The sequence below is a fragment of the Aquarana catesbeiana genome, linkage group LG11, assembly GCF_042186555.1.
Source record: "Aquarana catesbeiana isolate 2022-GZ linkage group LG11, ASM4218655v1, whole genome shotgun sequence".
Classification (NCBI taxonomy): domain Eukaryota; kingdom Metazoa; phylum Chordata; class Amphibia; order Anura; family Ranidae; genus Aquarana; species Aquarana catesbeiana.
The window spans coordinates 82,142,892-82,161,845 of NC_133334.1; the positions used below are offsets into that span (position 1 = coordinate 82,142,892).

An 18,954-nucleotide genomic window follows, 5' to 3' on the forward strand; every position below is an offset into this window, starting at 1 on the left:
CAGTGGTGATTAAATAGCACTAAAAGAAAGCTCTATCTGTCTCAAAAAGATGATAAAAAATTGACATGGGTACAGTGTGGCATGACATTCAAGTTGCGCAGTTGTCATTCAAATATACAGTATCTTTTCCTCCCTGCTCTTGCAAACTATTATTACAGGTATTATTACAATTCTATTAATTGCATGCAATTAATAGAAAACTTTTTTTTAATGATAGTTGATTTTCGATGAATTATTACATTATTATACAAAACACCCAGTACTGTTAACGATCACTACTAAAGCAATATATATTTTCCTTCTTGCTCTAGAATTATACTATGTGGAAGATTCCTGAGTGCTGAGATCTGTCAGCACAGGGAGCGCAGACAATAAAACTGATTAGATCCTCTCTGACTCTCTGGCCGGCTGCTTGTAAAAGTGATTTTCACTAGCTTTCGGAAAAGGAACTGAAATTTGCATTCACTTCTATCCAAAAATGTCCCTTGGGTGTGTCACATGATAATCATGTGACGTAGCAGGCAGCATACACTACTGCAATGGGAAACAGATGGAGGTCATGTGATCAAATCCATGTGTAGGTGGGTTAGGAGCTACTATACAATTAACTGATCATCCAGCGCAGCAAAGGGCTCTGCACATTGCATGCAAACAAATGCTGTCTTAAAGGGAATACACACACTGCTAACCATGTACGTATGCTTATTCAATCATTGAACGTATTTTCAGATCATTAATATATGGAGGTGCTAATATGTTATTTTTTTTTTTTCTTTTCAGCTTTGCTTATCTGCATCATCTGTCAGTTGATTTCCTTGTTTCTGCACTTGTCTGTGTAGCCCCCTCTTCCTCCCGTCCTCTCCCCCTGTCCACCCTCGCTCCCTGCAGCTGGAAGTGTTTCCTCTGTGTGCCGCAGAGAGGGGGGGTGGGAGGAAGTGACAGGCGGGAGACACACACATACTTATGTGGGATGCATTGAAACTCTACGGTGCAACATCAGCTCTCCGCCAACATCTGTACGCTTCTATTCTCTCCATTCTTCATTTTCATCCATAACGTTTTCATCTCTTCAACTTCCACCTCCATCTTTTACTTGTGTCCGTCCGACCTCGCTAACCCTTTTCTGGATGTCCCCTCCCTGAGACAGCCTGGAGGAGAGAGTGTCAGCTGGTGGGATGTGGACAGGAGGGTAAGATCAATGTAAATTGTGTTCCATTAATGCAGGACATCTGTGCGGTCCTCTGTGACCCAAATAATGACCAAGCGTTCTATACTGGAGTGGCGCAGATAGCTCACATAACCGATCGGCTATGCTTGTGTTCACTTCAGAATCCAGTTAATAAGTTTAGTGATGGAAGAAGCAAGTGGACTTTAGAATGCCATAGATTATGGAGGAGCAATTTGTGCCACTCAGGACACTCAAAATAGCTGTGAACTGCTAACCATTTTAGATTAAAGAATTCACCCTTTTGCAAAGAAAAATAACTACAAAGAGAAAAAAATGCATGTATTATTTTTTTTTTGCATTAGAGCCTTCAAAGCATTGCAGCTGGGTTCAGTAGATCGCAGGTTCTGTAGACTTTTCCTCTAGCTCAGGTCTGTGAACCATCAGTAAGGGCTAAAGCCGCGTACACATGAGCGGAATGTCCGACAGAAAAAGTCAGACAGAAGCTTTTCATCGTCTATTCCGATCGTGTGTAGGCCTCATCGGACTTTTTTTTCGAAAATTCTGATGGACCTAGAAATGGAACATGTTCTAAATATTTCCGACGGAACCAATTCCTATCAGGGAAACCTGATCGTCTGTATGCTGTTCCGACGTACCAAAAACGACGCATGCTCTGAAACAAATACGAGACGGAAGCTATTGGCTACTGGCTATTGAACTTCCTTTTTCTAGTCCCGTCGTACGTGTTGTACGTCACCGCGTTCTGGACGGTCGGACTTTGGACTAACCGTGTGTAGGCAAGACCGCTTGAATGGAATTCCATCGGAGCAATCTTCGGAGTTTACTCCAACGGCAAAACCGGTCGTATGTACGAGGCATAATTCACACACTGTACAGTGATAGACGTTTCACTGCATTGTAAAACTCCTGTCACTGCAAGGACAAACATAAAACACTTGTTTCCTGTGTGTCCCATTCACACTGCAAACAAGATATTTGGGGGGCACACCCTAAAAGATGCATTTTCCCATTCACACTGCAACGCAGCCCAGAACTGCGCTAAGATTTTGACATGCTACATATTATTGCAGAGCACTGTACAGAATCACATAGCACTGTACAGAATCGAATGCCCTGTACACACGATCGGACATTGATCGGACATTCCGACAACAAAATCCATGTATTTTTTCCGACGGATGTTGGCTCAAACTTGTCTTGCATACACACGGTCGCACAAAGTTGTCGGAAAATCCAATTGTTCTGAACGCGGCGACGTAAAACACGTACGTCGGGACTATAAACGGGGCAGTAGCCAATAGCTTTTGTCTCTTAATTTATTCTGAGCATGCATGGCACTTTGTGCGTCGGATTTGTGTACACACGATCGGAAATTAACCGATCGGATTTTGTTGTCGGAAAATTTTATAGCCTGCTCTCAAACTTTGTGTGTCGGAAATTCCGATGGAAAAAGTCAGATGGAGCCCACACACGATCGGAATTTCTGACAACAAAATCCGACCGTGTGTACAGGGCAATATAGTTATGTACAGCAGTGCAGCTCACTGAGCTGCTGTACAGCGCCATAAATGAAGTGTACGTTTTGTAAAGTTCAAATAAAGTTTGCTCAAAACACAAAAAAAGGGAGCCGTGTGATGTGCTGAATTGCTCACTACAGTGCCCCCTAGCGGAGTCAGAAGCGGACAGTTGCCGAACAGGTAAAGCACTCAGGCAGCTGTCCTCTCCAGTGCGAACCGATCCTTACAGAACTGGAGGACTATCAACAAACTACAAGTGCGGTGGCGTCACCAAACTTGTGCACCATTGAGATCTAAAGTCCATCTGCCAAAGTTTTTTTATGCATAGATTCTCGTGAATGAATGATACGGCTGTATGGGTGGAGCCACACACAGGAACGCCAAATTCAAATATACAGGAACTATAGGGGAGAAGAACCCCTGGATTTTGTGAGTGAGTGAAGAGGGGATTTCAGGGTGAGGACTCTGTGGGTGTAACATGAAACATGTTCAGAAAGATAAACTTTAAATTATTCTCTGCTCAATCCTGCCCACTTTATAATTCAAATAATAGCTACTAATTTTGTTGCTGCCCATACTGTTGTATGTATTCTCACACCATCCGAAAAGAATAAAATAGAAAAAAGTACGGCGCAACAAACCAAAAACTGGTCACAATGAACCAATTTTAACACTGTGTACACATCCCAAAAATGTGTTCCTATTAACATCAATGCTATATAAACTTTATTGCGATCATACAAATACGAATGCTTTTTGGTGGGGTGCGTACACAGTGTTAGCATTGTTTGGTTTATTGTGACCAGTTTTTGGATGGTTGCACGGCACTTTTTTTTTTACAATCAGAAAGATGACTTAGCTTTAATTAGGGACATCTTTTCATTCAGATCTGGGTTGTGTTAGGGTGCACTGACGCTGAGTTCGATTGTCCTCCCTTCCCAATCCCCTGCTGGTCTACACTCACACTGGGCTATAAGCATTTTTCTCCGGGGCACATTTATATCATCACCTCTGCCAACCAGACCACAGTGATCCCTGTGATCTATGGTGTGCTCAGGTACAGTTTGCAATCATACTGAAGCAAACTGTCTCAGACCACGTGAACTGTTCCCAGGACCACCTCTACCACGTGGTTCCAGGCACATTACACTTAAAGTGTTTGGAAAGGAAAAGAACAAAAAAAAAAACCAAAACAAACATCTCTATACTTACCTGCAATGGTATTGCATAGAGCGGCCCTGAACCTCCTCTTCTTGGGTCCCTTGCTGGCACTCCTGGCTCCTCCTCTCTGTACAGTGCCCCCATAGGAAGTGCCTTCCCATGGGGACACTCGTGCAGGCTCACTCCCAAGCCCCCGCTGCTGCGTCCACCTCCCTCCGTTCGCCTCCCCCCTTGTCACTGGCTTTGATTGACAGCACTGGAAGCCAATGGCTCACGGTGCCCAAGCAAAGCCAGTGAGACACGGAAGTGAGTGGAGAGAAGAGCTGCAGATGTGCACAGTGCTGGACCAAATGAGGGCTCAGATAAATATTAGGTGCAGGGTTGAGGGACCAAAATTGATGCCTAAACATGTTTTACCTTACTGCATAACTTGCATTAAGGTAAAAAATTGTATGGCTTTAGAACCATATTAACTGTTCCCTTACACAGTTTGCAGCATTCATACTGTACAGACAAAGCAGACCATGTGGGTGGTAGACTGTTTCCAGAGCAATCCACATGACCACAACTAATGTGCACTACTCATTCCAAACATATGGAGGTGAGGGGAAAAGGAGAGGGTTGGGAGCTCAAGGAGGTCTTTACAAGGAAGCCGAAAAACACCATTTAAAAAAAAATAGATTACAGGGCTATTACGTAATGGAAGTGTATGGATTATTTTTGGAAACTTAGGAGATTTAGTGTTACTACATACAAACATTACATAGTTTATGCTAGCCTTTGCATCTTCATGGATATTCTACATACATCTGTATACTGTATAATACTAAGTTGAATATAGTACACTTATTATTTTCTATATATTTTCAATAAAAACATTTTTCATTATTTTTTTGTTTTACTTTTATTTTTATCCTTATGCCTCGTACACACGACCGGTTTTTCCGATGGAATTCTGCTGAAACTGTCTTGTGTACACACGATCACACCAAAGTCCAATTGTCTATTGGGACTAGAAAAAGGAAGTTCAATAGCCAGTAGCCAATAGCTTTTGTCTCGTACTTGCTTCAGAGCATGCGTCGTTTTTGGTCCAGCATACAGACGAGCGGTTTTCCCAATAGGAATTTGTTGGAAATATTTAGAACATGTTCTATTTCTAGGTCCGTCAGAATTTAAGAAAAAAAAAGTCCGATGAGGCATACACACGATCGGAATATACGATGAAAAGCTTCCGTCCGACTTTTTCTGTCGGACATTCCGCTCGTGTGTACACTGCATTAGTCTCATTCTTGTAGGTCTGTAGGTTTGCTGGTATTAAAGAGTGAACATTTTCACATTTGTAGAGTGTTGTTGATATTCCAGGATACATAATTCTCAATCACAAATGATATAGATTTCTAGGTATTGTGTTAGTCATTGCATGAATTGCTCATTGATTGAGGATGTCGATCTCTAGCTTAGCATTCTATGTGAATGACAGGAAACTTCATTCATAGTCAGTTTCCTGGCGGCAGTGATATTAGCTTTCTTTCTGCATTCTCCCCTTGTCTTGGTTATTTTTAAAGTCACAGTTTTTTAAAAAAAGTCAGATCCATTTTCTCGATATATTGCTTCCAGCAGACTCGGTTTCTTGTGTTTTCCCACAGAAAGGCTCCTGTCCTGGATGGGGGTCCACAGCTTCAGCACTCACCCCCTTTTGAGGATTGGTCTACATCCTCCAAACCTGAAACTTCAATATCAGTTCCTGAGCGAGGTATGGAGAAGCCTACCTATGATTTATCTCGGCTACGCAGCTCCTCTGTGGAGATCAGGGAGAAGGGGTCAGAGATCCTGAGAGAGGAGCTGCTCAAGGCTCAGAAGGTAATTTTATGTGTCATGCAATTATCAGTGTCTTCTATATTGGTTATGGGGCTGGTGCAATTATTTTAGGCTACACAGGTGAAGGTGCATTTTGCTGACCCCCCGCCCGTCACCCCCCTCCAGCGCTGGTACCTCGTTCGCGTTGCACCCATAACGTGATGGGGTGCAGCGTGAAGGACGTAGCGCAGCATTGAAAAAATGAACTGTGCTAAAGCACCACTGTAATGGGGGGGGGGGGGGTGGCAGGGTTAAGCATTCATTTTCCAGAGAATACGTGTGAATATGACCTTCATTTTATTTATTTTTACAATTTTTAAGAACATTAATTTTTTTTACAATTACCGTAATTTTATTTTTTATTTTATTTACAATTTAAAACATTTTCTTTTTTTTTTTTTTTTACAATTTTTTATTTATTATTATTTTATTTTTTTTACAATGCTGTTGGTGGGACTTATGTGAAATATCAGGGGTTTAAGCAGACAAATGATGTCTCACTTTTGAGACATATAAAGGGACTGAGAACAGAGATTCTCCAATCCCTTTCTCTGCAGCCTTAGCTGCATTGGACAGTGAATGAATGGGGAGTGCTCTGTGCTGAGCAGCTTCCTGTTGATTCACAAACTGAAGTGAATGAACACAGTGAGTGAGGGGCCAGTAAATTACTATTCTGAAAGCAGCAGCTGCCAGCAAGAGAGGAGAGGAGGGAAGCCAGTAGCGTGAGGTGGAGGAACAGAGGGCACACAGGGTGATCTACCTGCTCACCATATCCCCATTTCCACCCCAGTCGTTGATGAGGTGAATGCCTACTGGGGCCCCGCCACCTCTGCACACAGCCGGGTTTAGCTCCAACCCCTTGCCAGGGCTCCGATTACATTGCTCAACGGATCTCAGCCAATCCTGTGCACGAGCAGGTGGCACCAGGATCTGTGGATCGCAGGAGGGACTCCCTTTACAAATCTGAATCCCCAGCAAGTGGCTGGGGGTTATCAATCAATCTAGATATAGTGGAGATTTAATTATTATTAGGTAACAGAGATGAAAATAATAATTCAGGTGAACTGAGATTCAGCTCAATTTTGAGGCACCAGTTTCAGAGGCACACTAAGGCTGGCCATACATGGTCGAATTTCAAAATAATTTTCTTTTGAAAATCAGAAAATTTGTGCGTTTTGTGATCCGATGGTGCCACCATTGATTTTGAAATTTGGCAAACCAAGCCTTCAATTTCACCTTATGTTGCTACAAAAAAGAATTTTCGTGGCTGGGAATCTTCTTTTCTTTCTAGGAATTTTCTTTTCTTGTACATGCGCATTTCTTTTTCAATTACATTTCTCGCACAATTCTCCCATCATTGATTAGGAAATCGTTTGTTTTTCAAAAAATTTCCAACATGTCCGATTACTCAAATTTGATTGCCGCACAAAAATCAGCTGTTGCTGCAGCCCAATAATGGTGCGAAATACAAACGAAAATTCTTAGATAAGATTTTCGAAAGAAAATTCTTTCGAAATTTGATCCGTGTATGGCCTGCCTTAATCAGCATTTTTATTTTTTTGCCTTTATGTTATGTACAGTAGTGGACATAGTCAAAATGGGCCTCATATAATGCAACTGAGATCAGACATGAAACATCCCCTCCACTGTCTGTCCAAATGGTATCAAGAGGAAATGGAGCATTCAGCATGCCCCACTGCTGGTCATTGATTAGTAAAGTAAAAGGAGGAGAGCACAACAAAAATGTCTAAGTCCATTATGGTGAGCCTTCCACAAACATCTTCTACCTGGGTCCGTTATACTATACAGTTTTCCCCACCCTTATAAACCTTGTTGAATGGAGACCAGAGAGCCTCTGAAACACGTTAGTTACTTTTGTGACTTATAATGACAAGGCCTACTGGACTTACTAGGAATTCGCATGGCGTTCTCCTTTTTCTTTGCTTACCCTTGGCATCCTGCATACCCACTTCTGCCTAGCACTACCTAGAAAGCTGCCTTTCCTTCTAATTCTTGAAGACTACTCCTGTCAGTCTTGAGAACTACTTCTACTACTAGGGTCCAGTGGACCAATTCCCCTAACCTCAGTGTTGGTCAAGAAGGGAGCAGACGAAGATTCTTGTTGCCTGATACTACCTGTAAATTACCAGTATCACATAAGGCAGTGGTCATCAACTCCTGTCCTTAGGACCCACTAACAGGCCAGTTTTGCAAGATAACTGCAATACATAACAGGCGATATCATTTGCTGTTCAGTGATTTCAGTATTCTAGTCTGCATCTCCCCAAGGTAATACATAAAACCTGGCCTGTTAGTGGGTTCTGAGGACAGGAGTTGAGAACCACTGACATAAGGGCATTATGTAAAATGTCTAAAATTTCCTTCTGGTCTGTGTTCAGATCTATGTGACAGGGAGTAAAGTCTCTGCACCTAGTTGGCCCACATCTCATGTAAATGAGTTTCAAAATCCCATAGGATTCTACACAGAATCTACACAGTCTGTACAAATGGTGTATCCACCCCTGGCTAATTACTGTTTTAAAATGTTACTAAATCCAGTAATATGAAAATAGTTCATCTGCCCCCCAAATTTACATTAAAATATTGCCATTATATACCGTATCTTTTTTGCTGATCTGTATGCCATGGTTAGTGATAAACTGCACAGTTTCTCCAATGCTGAGAGTTTAGGCAGGAGGAGATTTCCACTTCAGCCTGTATACACACCCACATGTGTGTTGCCAATATTATGTGACCTGGCTATCTCTGAGAACAAGTAATTATTCTCTCCAGCATAAAAGACACAACTGAGCATGTGCAGGTTGGCTACTCTGCCTGTGTTAGCTGGCCTTGCCCAGATAGACAGTACAGGAGGGAAGGACCTGTACTTACGGGATAAAACCACCTTTTACACAATGCAGAGGATTAACCCCTTAAGTCCTATATGCTATGCTGCATATACAGACAGATTTTACTGTTGTGGGTTTAGTAACACTTAAAAAGTGTGTACAACCACTTTTACCTACAGGTAAGCCTATATTAAGGCTTACCTGTAGGTGCTTGAAATATCTCCTAAACCTCCACGGTTTAGGAGACATTTACAAAAGACCCGAGCGCCGATGACTACGGCGCATGCGCACTTTAGAAAGGGCATATCGTGCCGTTTCTAATAGGGGTCATGCCGTGACTGGCGGCTCCTGCACGCATGCGCGGGAGTGACATCACGTGACTCCGGCCAGTCATAGAGCCAGAGTTTGCAGCCCCGGAAGGAAGAGGGGTGAAGTTGGATGCTCCCTGCTAGTGGGGACAGCGGTGACATCGCAGGCTTCGGTTTCAGGTAAGTGACGATGCATAGTAGCCCATTATGCTTTACCTTTGCAGGGAAATAAAGAGGAAGTAATACCCACCAGGGTTTACTTCCTCTTTAAGCAAAGAAAATATTGATATGCTTCTCTTGGAAAACTATCAGTTTGGTAGTCTAAGTATATTTAAACTTGGTATAGAGGAGCACTGGGCTGTTTTTGACTCAGAGTTTAGTGAAGGTGCTATTTCTATGGAACACTGCAGTTATTCTGATGTGTCAGGTTTTATGGGAACAAATACATACTTCTGCTTTCTTCTGAAATAGAGAATTGTTTTCTGTGCAATTATGAAATCATAATGTTGTATAGCAATAGTTTTGATTTATCATTATGTAACATTTCTAACATCTCAATCAAGTATCTATAAAATAGATGAATAACAAAATTGTTTTAGGCTATAGGCAATCCAATCTGTCGATGAACACCAGCTTAAAGTACTCCAGATACAGTAAAACCTTGGTTTGAGAGTAACTTGGTTTGAGAGCATTTTGCAAGACAAGCAAAATTTTTAAATACATTTGTACTTAATATACAAGCGATGTCTTGATATACAAGTAGCATCACAGCTGAGTATAAAAGAGAAGAGAGGCGCCTCTAAGTGTACCAATATGGTTACATTTAATGAAGGTACAACATTTAGCAATATTGCTACACTTATGCCGCGTACACACGGTCGGACTTTTCGTCTACAAAAGTCCAACGGACGCTGACGGACTAAAGCTGGCTGGTAATCCGATCGTGTGTGGGCTTCTCCGGACTTTCAACGGATATTTTCAGCCTCAAATCCGACGGACTTTAAATTTGAAACATGCTTCAAATCTTTCCGACGGACTCGAGTTCGGTCGAAAAATCCGCTCGTCTGTATGCTAGTCCGACGGACAAAAACCCACGCTAGGGCAGCTATTGGCTACTGGCTATCAACTTCCTTATTTTAGTCCGGTGTACGTCATCACGTAAGAATTCGACGGACTTTTGTGTGATCGTGTGTAGGCAAGTCTGTTCGTTAGAAAGTCCGCCGCAAGTCCGTCGAAAGTCTGTCGGACAGGCTGTCGGACTTTTGTAGCTGAAAAGTCCGACCGTGTGTACGCCCCATAAGAAGCACCTCTCTTCTCTTTTATACTCTGTAGCTCTTGCTGGAGTTTGCTTCTAATCCCTTTATGAAGGCTTCCATTTGTGGATAGACATTTTATGGTTACACAACCTGGTCACATTGCTATAATCTTTTTATATGGACTATAAACTGAAAGACCTATGAATAAATGGTTGTGGAACAAATTATTTGAGTTTCCATTATCTCTTATGGGGCAATTCGCTTTGATATACAAGTGCTTTGGATTACAAGCATGTTTCTGGAGCGAATTATGCTCACAATCCAAGGTTTTACTGTACATTGGGCTGCCACAAGCTAGTTGCTTGGCTGTATTTACCTTCAGTTCTTCTGTTTCATAAAGCGGGACAAGTATACAGCAAATGAAAGTCAAACAAAAAAAGCTGCTATATTTGTTCTAGGTGAGTGACTATCAGGGTGTACTCACACTAGCAGTTTGTACCCGGGCACATAGGGAAAAGGGAAAAAACCTTAAAGTTTGGACTTTAAAAGCAATTGAGATCGCATGAAATATACAAAAGGTATAAACTTTATTTAATACAATACAATAAAAGAATTTAGCAAACAAGCAAAAACATAGAGCTTAAAAACATATATTGACATATGTGTAAAATGTAGGCAACATGGACAAAGTACTAAGAGAGTAAGTTTTTACACCATGTAAGATAAGTCAACCCATGTGCGTCAATGTATTTCACTAGTTCGCTCCCTTGCCCAGTTGGTTTGTGTATTGTGAGTGCTCTGAACTGGGCCTGGGAACGGTTAAGCGTACAATGCTTGGGACCACCTGGAGGATGTGGCCCTGGGCACATCTCACTGGTGGTCTGGAACAGTTTACTTCAGTGTCAAGGTAAACCTTACCAGAAGTATGTCAGAGAAAGGAAATAGAGCATTCTGACATCATTTGTGATGTACGTGTACCCGGGAACGCTGTCTTGGAGCCCAGTGTAAGTGCAGACCAGCAGGGGAGTGGGGAGGGTAAACAGTCAAACTCAGGCATGGTTTAGTTTAGTGGTCTTCAAACTGCGGCCCTGGGCAGATGCTGCCCTTTACATGCCTTTATCCAGCCCTTGTTGCATTATACCTTCCATTGACACCAACAATGGGACACTATTCCTTCCACTGACACCAACTATTTTGAATAATTCCTTCCAGCAAAAACGGGGCACTATTCCTCCTACTGACACCAACTATTTCTCCCCCTAATTCCATAAACTGGCATTATTTACTCCCACTGGGCCATTTACTGTCTGAAGGACACAAACTGTGGCCATTTCTTTAGAAAGTTTGGAGACCCCTGCTTTAGTTCATCCATGCCCAGTGTGTGTGTATGTGCACCCTCAGAGTATTGAACCAAAAGCATCAACATGACAGCCCAGAAACGAGCATTTCCAGCTAAAGAAGGCAGCAATGGCAGTAGTTATATATATCTCCCATAACAGGTTCTTTAACTCTCATGAGATTATAGTTACTTGAATAAAAATCACCTATTAATTTCCCCCCTTAAGCAACACACGAAAAAGTGCATTCACCGTGGTATAGCATGGTTGTATATACCAAAACTATCTTCTCTGTCTTACAGTTTAGAGCTTTGCTTTCTGTAATGGGTGTAGGTCTACAAAGAAGGTGTGGGGGTATAGATAATACACGGTCCTGTTATCACAAACAAAAATCATTTTTAACGTTAAAGAGTTGCTGTATAGTCACAGTACATAAGATGGTATGTTATAAGAGATTAGCTAAGAACTGTTTTTTTGTACTTGGTATTATTTTTCATCCTATCTAGTTAGTGTGGTTAACTAATACATAATTTCTCTGTTGGCTTACATTACAGTAATATGCTGACAGTTTTATGTTGACATTCAGGGAAATGAATGAAGACTTACTTCAAACACCCAGCTATGTGAAAAGCAAGTTCATTTGTTGTGTTCAATAAATTTTTATTGAATTTTCAAATTAAAAAAAAAAAGTAAGTTGGACAATCTTAACGAGAGAAATAGAAACGGATTAAAACGCTCACAATAACAAGTGTTACATGGAAAAGTGGCAGAATAAATTATTGCACAGAGCACAAGTGGACCAGATTTGTCAAAATAACACAACGTAGCAGAAATAATACTAGAGTAGGAGGTGTGCTCCGTGTTCTAGAAAAGGAATGGAGGGGTGTAATATATACGGTAACAAAGAACAGGAGGGAAAAAAAGTCAATGTACACCAACTGGCCGAAAGCGAGACCCCCTCACCCCCAACCAGGATCGGGAAAGGGAAAGGAAAAGGAAAAGAAAAGAAAGTAAAAAAAAAGGGGGGGGGGGACAATGCTTTTCAATACCCGCATGCCTGTTACTTCTGGTTGCTACTTCCAACATCTACAAGAGCAATGACTGGGTCAAAAAAGAAGGCTTTTAGGATTCTACCTACAGTTCTTAAGTTCTACGATATTTACAGTAACCATCTTATTAGTTTGTCGAGTGGTCCAGTTCATTTATTTCAGCTGCTCTTGATTAGATAATTAAAGTGAATCTTCATTCAATTTATTAAGTGAAGATTCTCAGCTCCTTATAGTAAACTATTGTAACAATTGCACCAAATTTGTGAATTTGTGAATTGGTGTTTGATGTACCAAAGCTTGTGGAGAACGACCCTATTCTTCCATACGGCTGGCTGGCTGGACATAGAAAAACTCTAGTATACACACAGGTTAGCATGGCATGGTCTGTCTAGCCTTTTTTTGTCCACAGCAGTCCCCCCAGGTGGTTTGGAATATCCGCACAGAGTACCACACATAGACAATAAAGTACAAATCCAGGCTCTACCTAACTAATCTTTTTGAAAATGTATGTTTATTTGCAGTTTTTAACAACACATACAGTACATACATATACCAACAGTCCCCCCCCCCCTCCTGTCCCCTATGCAGCATTCCAACAATTACAGAATCCTAGATTATGCTCTTAACGTTTTTTTCCACCAAAAAATCAATCCACCCACAAAGTCAGCAGTGCACCCAATCCCCACATAGTCAAATAATTATACAGACAACATTACACAGTCAAATCATCCCAGCACTAAGGGCGCCTTTAACAAGGCACACTCCCACCATGGCATGCTAAATCAACGTGTCCTTGGCATCAAGCCAGCATTGCCAGACTTTTTCAAATTTTTTGGGACAACCCCTACTTAAGTATGTTGCTTTATAAAATGGTAGCACTCTATAATTAAATCCTTCCAGAAGGACACCATGGGTGGCTCAGGTTTTTTCCAACATAATAAAATAGCCTTTCGTGCATAAAAAAGGGAGATAGAAATCATGGTTCTTTGCGCCCTACGAGGCACCAATTCCTCCACCAGTCCCAGCAAACAGACCGAGACTGTCACAGGAATCGGAACTGAAAGTCATTTCTGTATAGTACGTGTTACCCCTCTCCAGAACTCCCGTATTGGCTGGCACTGCCAGAATATATGATCAAAATCGCCATGGTTAGTAGTGCAGCACCAGCACTCTGCCGCAGTAGTACCATAAATACCGGCTATCCTCGCTGGGGTATAATATACCCTGTGAAGTATTTTAAACTGGATGAGCCTATCTCTGGCCGACAAAAGGGTCCGGAACGGGTGATCCCACATATCGTCCCAATCCTCCTCTCCGAAATCTGTCCCCAATGCACTTCATGTATCCCTGCACTTGTTAAGCATTTTCTGCCTTTCTACAAACAATTCTTTGTAAACCTCAGATAGTGGTTTTGGCAAGTCTTCCCCACCCAGCATGTTCTCCAAGGGGGAGGTACTTAGCTCAAGTACATCAGAGCTGAACTGCATTAGGAACGCGCGTCTCAACTCAAGGTATTGGAATAGATACCAGTTGGGGAGATTATATTTGTCCTTAAGTTGGTCAAAGGTAAGTAGTTTAGTCCCCCACACTATATGTTTTAGTTGTTTGATGCCAACCCTAGCCCAAATTACTGGGTCAGGGATTGCACCAAAGTGTGGTAATCTAGGGTTGAACCAAAGGGGAGTATCCTGCGACCAACCCCTGTCCGCCGATTTCATTAATGTCTGTGCCCTGTCCCATGCGCGTATAGTGACACGCATCGAGCCAGTCAAAGACGGGGAAGCCTGAGGTCCCCTATGCACCAGGTAAAACAAAATCTCATACAATCCCAGCAGGGCTGCCTCCAACACAGTTGCAGAATCCCCATCATCCCGTGTCAACCACCGTCTAGCAATCACCATTTGTCCCGCTATAAAGTATTTAAACAGGTCAGGGAGGGCAAGACCACCCTGACCCAAGGGCTCCTGCAAGGTGCGAAGGCTAATTCTAGGGTGTGTCATGGACCATAAGAAAGAGCTAAATAAACTGTTCACTCTTCTGAAGAAAGAACAGGGGATCCATATTGGTGTGTTCCTCAAAAAATATAAGAAGACTGGTAAAATCTTCATTTTTAGAAGATTAACCCTTCCAATCAGTGACAATGGGAGATGTCTCCAAGCGTCTAGTTGCAGTTTAATCTTGTTCAGTAAAAGGAGCAAGTTTAGGGACATGAAATCTCCTACTCTAGGCGATATCCTGATGCCCAGGTACTTGAATTCTGAGACCCATGACATGGGAACTCTTTTGCTCGCCATAGCCTGGGCGCCGGTGTCTATAGCTAGTACATTGGATTTCTCCCAATTCACTCTCATTCCTGAAAAAGTAGCAAATTTATCCAATATCCCGAACACTGCCTCCAATGATGGTCCTGCATCTTGGAGAAAGAGGAGCATGTCGTCTGAATAAAGTGCAATGCATTCTCGTATACCTCCCACCTCTAGGGCCTTCACGTCAGTTGACTTTCTCAAAGCTATAACCAGAGGTTCTATTGCTAGGGCAAATAGGGATGGCGATAGCAGACACTCCTGACGCGTGCCCCTACTCACCGGAAACTGGGGAGAAACCGTGGTGCCCAGCTTAATGGCTGCTCGGGGTTGACTATATAACAGCAATATCCATGTCATGAAAACCTCTCCAAACCCCATGACGTAGTACTGTCAGCATATAGTTCCAGTCTACAGAATTGAAGGCTTTCACCATCTAGTGATACCACCACCCTGGTCCCGGGGTTCGCATGGTCAATCTGCAAGTGAGCAAACAGTCTCCTAAGGTTTGTGTCTGTAGATTTTTGAGGAATTAAACCCGTCTGATCTATATCCACTAAGGTAGTTATGACTTGTGAGAGTCTTGTGGCCAGAATCTTGGTTAGAATTTTGAGGTCCTGATTTAAGAGTGCAATGGGTCTATATGAAGAACAACTTAGTGGATCCTTGCCAGGTTTAGGTAAGAGAATCACCTGGACTTCTAATGCCCCGTACACACGGTCGGATTTTCCGACGGAAAATGTGTGATAGGACCTTGTTGTCGGAAATTCCGACCGTGTGTAGGCTCCATCACACATTTTCCATCGGATTTTCCGACACACAAAGTTTGAGAGCTTGCTATAAAATTTTCCGACAACAAAATCCGTTGTCGGAAATTCCGATCGTGTGTACACAAATCCGACGGACAAAGTGCCACGCATGCTCAGAATAAATAAAGAGATGAAAGCTATTGGCCACTGCCCCGTTTATAGTCCCGACGTACGTGTTTTACGTCACCGCGTTTAGAACGGTCGGATTTTCCGACAACTTTGTGTGTCCGTGTGTATGCAAGACAAGTTTGAGCCAACATCCGTCGGAAAAAATCCTAGGATTTTGTTGTCGGAATGTCCGAACAAAGTCTGACCGTGTGTACGGGGCATAAGAAGGAGTTAGGGAGGCATTTATGTTTTATGCAATAATGAAACAACGCTTGCAGTCGGGGAACTAAGTCCTCCAGATGTAGTCTGTACCATTCTATACAGAAGCCGTCTGGGCCAGGTGACTTATGGGGAGGGAAAGCCCTGATAGCCGATTAAATTTCCGTTATTGCAGCCTCCGAAGCATCTCTGTTTGACTCTGACAACACCGGGATTTTCAGAGACCCCAACAATTCTTCTAAATGTTGAGTAATACTCCACAAACATGTCCATAACCTCCGTTGGAGTAGTGAGAATGTCCCCTTGACCATTTCTAATGCAGAGTATATTCGTCTGTATCCTCTGATCCACCACCAGCATCGCTAGCAATTTGCCATTTTTATCCCCCTGTTCAAAAATGAACTAAGCACTTTTTGCCTTAGATGTATGTGTCAATTCAGCAAAGCGTAGTGCCAGCGTGCGTCGTGCCTCCAACAAGTCCGCATATGTCACGTCAGACTGATCAGTGGCATGAGCCAGCTCACATATCCTCTCTCTATCTTGTAATTCTTGTTCCTTCCTGTTATGCGTCCTATGTGCCTGTTTAATGGCTGAAATGTAGTGTCCCCGCATGCAAGCTTTAAACGCATCCTATACCATAGGTAGATTAGCAGAACCGAGGTTTTCGGTCCAGTAACCAGCAAAATGTGTCGCCACCTGGGAAGACACCTCTTCAACCTCTAGCCAGCCAGGGTTCAACCTCCACGCCCCCCCCCCCCCCCCCCCCCCTGCATGCTGAGGAAGTGCCAATATGCACAGATAGTGGTGTATGGTCCGATATGCCTACTGCTAAATACCTAGCCCCCCCACTAATTGTAACATCAGCGCATTTGCAAATGCCATATCAACCCTGGATGAAGACCCATGAGTTTTTTTTTTTTAATTGTTTATTTATATCAGAGAACCGGTTCACCGGGACATACAACAATAGTATGGTTACATTTAACAGCAGGACAGGCAAAGGTACAAATACATTAATTTCAATATATAATTCAATAGTAAAATGGTACAAGAGTCATCTCTTTTCTATAAACTTGAATGGCAGGGAAAGATATAACAGTATTGATTGTCTTATTGGTACTGGCACTCAATCTGTCGGTGTGTCTTGTGTTTGATTATGGTGTGTCAGGATATCATGCTCCCATTGTGAGCGGCTCCCTGTTCATTTTATTATTTTTTTGAGAAAAGGAAAGAATACCTAGGGAAAAGATAGCAGGTTAGTAGTGGGCGGAGCCCACACAGAACAGAAAAAGAAAAGAGGGGGGGTAGTTAAGGGTAAAAAAGGGGGGGGGATGGGGGGGTATACAAGGGGGGGGTGGAAACCAGGTTAGTAATTCACGAACATGTATGTTGGCTTTCACCTATCATATATCATTCCTAAACACAGGTTGCAGCATAACATCACCGGCCTTGGAGGGCCTGTCCCTCTTCTGAATACTTGAAAATATTCCATAATTGCCAAGTTTTGGAGTACGCTTCTTGTCTGTTTTGGCTTGTGAGGATTAAGTCCTCCATCTGGTTTATTTCTTCAACTTTTTGGAGCCAGAAGGCTATGGTCGGTGTGTGAGGGGACTTCCAAAAGAGTGGGATGCAAGCCTTTGCTGCGTCTAATAAGTGGCATACAACTGATTTCTTGTAAATCCGTGCAGGGGTGTCAGTAGCATGAAGAAGGAAGTACGCCGGGTCATCCGGTACATTGCAGTCTGTAAATTTTTGGGTTATCTGGCGGACTTCTCTCCAGAAGTTCTGGATCTTGGAGCAGGACCAGAAAATATGGAGGAGTGTGCCTTTTCCCTCTTGGCATCTCCAACACACTTCTGACGCCAAGGGGAAGATCGTGTTAAGCGATGCTGGGGTTCTGTACCAGTGAGTGAGGATTTTATAGTTTGTTTCCTGAATCTTGGTACACAGGGAGGATTTATGTGAAAACCTCAGGATGTGTTGTGTTTTGCTGGTTGTAAACTGGCAGTTTAGTTCTCTTTCCCACTTAATGAGGCCCTGCAATTTATATTCCCCCGGTGGTGCGATTAACATGCTATTTGTTAGAGAGAGTGAATGTAGCAAGGTCCCTGTCCCCGTGCATAGTTCTTCCATAGGCATAGGGGCTTGGTTGGTATCATTGGGTGGTGGCATGCTACATAGAAAGTGGTGGAGCTGCAGTGCTCTCAGAAAATCTAAACGGAACTGTCCTTCTGGGTCAGACAGCTCCGCAGTAGTCCTCCATCTGCCCATAGTGCTGAAATGTGAGGCTTGGAATAATCCAATAATCCACTTCCTCAAACTCAACTTGTCCAAAACCGAGCTTATAATATTTCCTCCCCCACGTTCCTCTTCCCCCGACTTCTCTGTCAAGAGCAATGGCAAAACCATCCACCCGTCCCCACATGTCAGGGTACTAGGTGTTATCCTGGATTCTGAACTCTCCTTTCAGCCCCACATCCAATCACTTTCCAAAGCTTGCCGCCTCAACCTCCGCAACATCTCTAAACTACGTCCCTTTCTAACCAATGAAACCACAAAGCTCCTGATTCACTCCCTGGTTATCTCTTGCCTTGACTACTGCAACTCACTCCTCATTGGCTTACCTTTAAACAGACTATCCCCCCTTCAGTCCATCATGAATGCTGCTGCCAGACTCATCCACCTTACAAACCGCTCAGTGTCTGCTACCCCTCTCTGCCAATCCATCCATTGGCTACCACTCGCCCAACGAATTAAATTCAAAATACTAACAATAAGTTACAAAGCCATCCACAACTCTGCCCCCAGCTACATCACTAACCTAGTCTCAAAATACCAACCTAATCGCCATCTCCGTTCCTCCCAAGACCTCCTGCTCTCTAGCTCCCTCATCACCTCCTCCCATATCCGCCTCCAGGACTTCTCCCGAGCCTCGCCCATCCTCTGGAATTCCCTACCCCAATCTGTCAGACTGTCTCCAACTTTATCCACT

General features: G+C 43.0%; 1 protein-coding gene across 4 annotated transcripts in view; it reads left to right on the forward strand.

Annotated features, from left to right (window-relative positions):
• Positions 1 to 554: 554 nt before the first annotated feature.
• RAB3IL1 (RAB3A interacting protein like 1) overlaps positions 555 to 18,954 on the forward strand; it is an 82,199-nt gene continuing 63,799 nt past the window's right edge. For all 4 annotated transcript variants that reach the window (XM_073604610.1, XM_073604611.1, XM_073604612.1 and 1 more), the window contains exons 1-3: positions 555 to 692; positions 781 to 1,189; positions 5,514 to 5,727. In XM_073604610.1, coding sequence (XP_073460711.1) covers positions 1,176 to 1,189; positions 5,514 to 5,727 — 228 coding nt within the window. In that variant the 5' untranslated portion in view covers positions 555 to 692; positions 781 to 1,175. The remainder of the gene's footprint in view (positions 693 to 780; positions 1,190 to 5,513; positions 5,728 to 18,954) is intronic.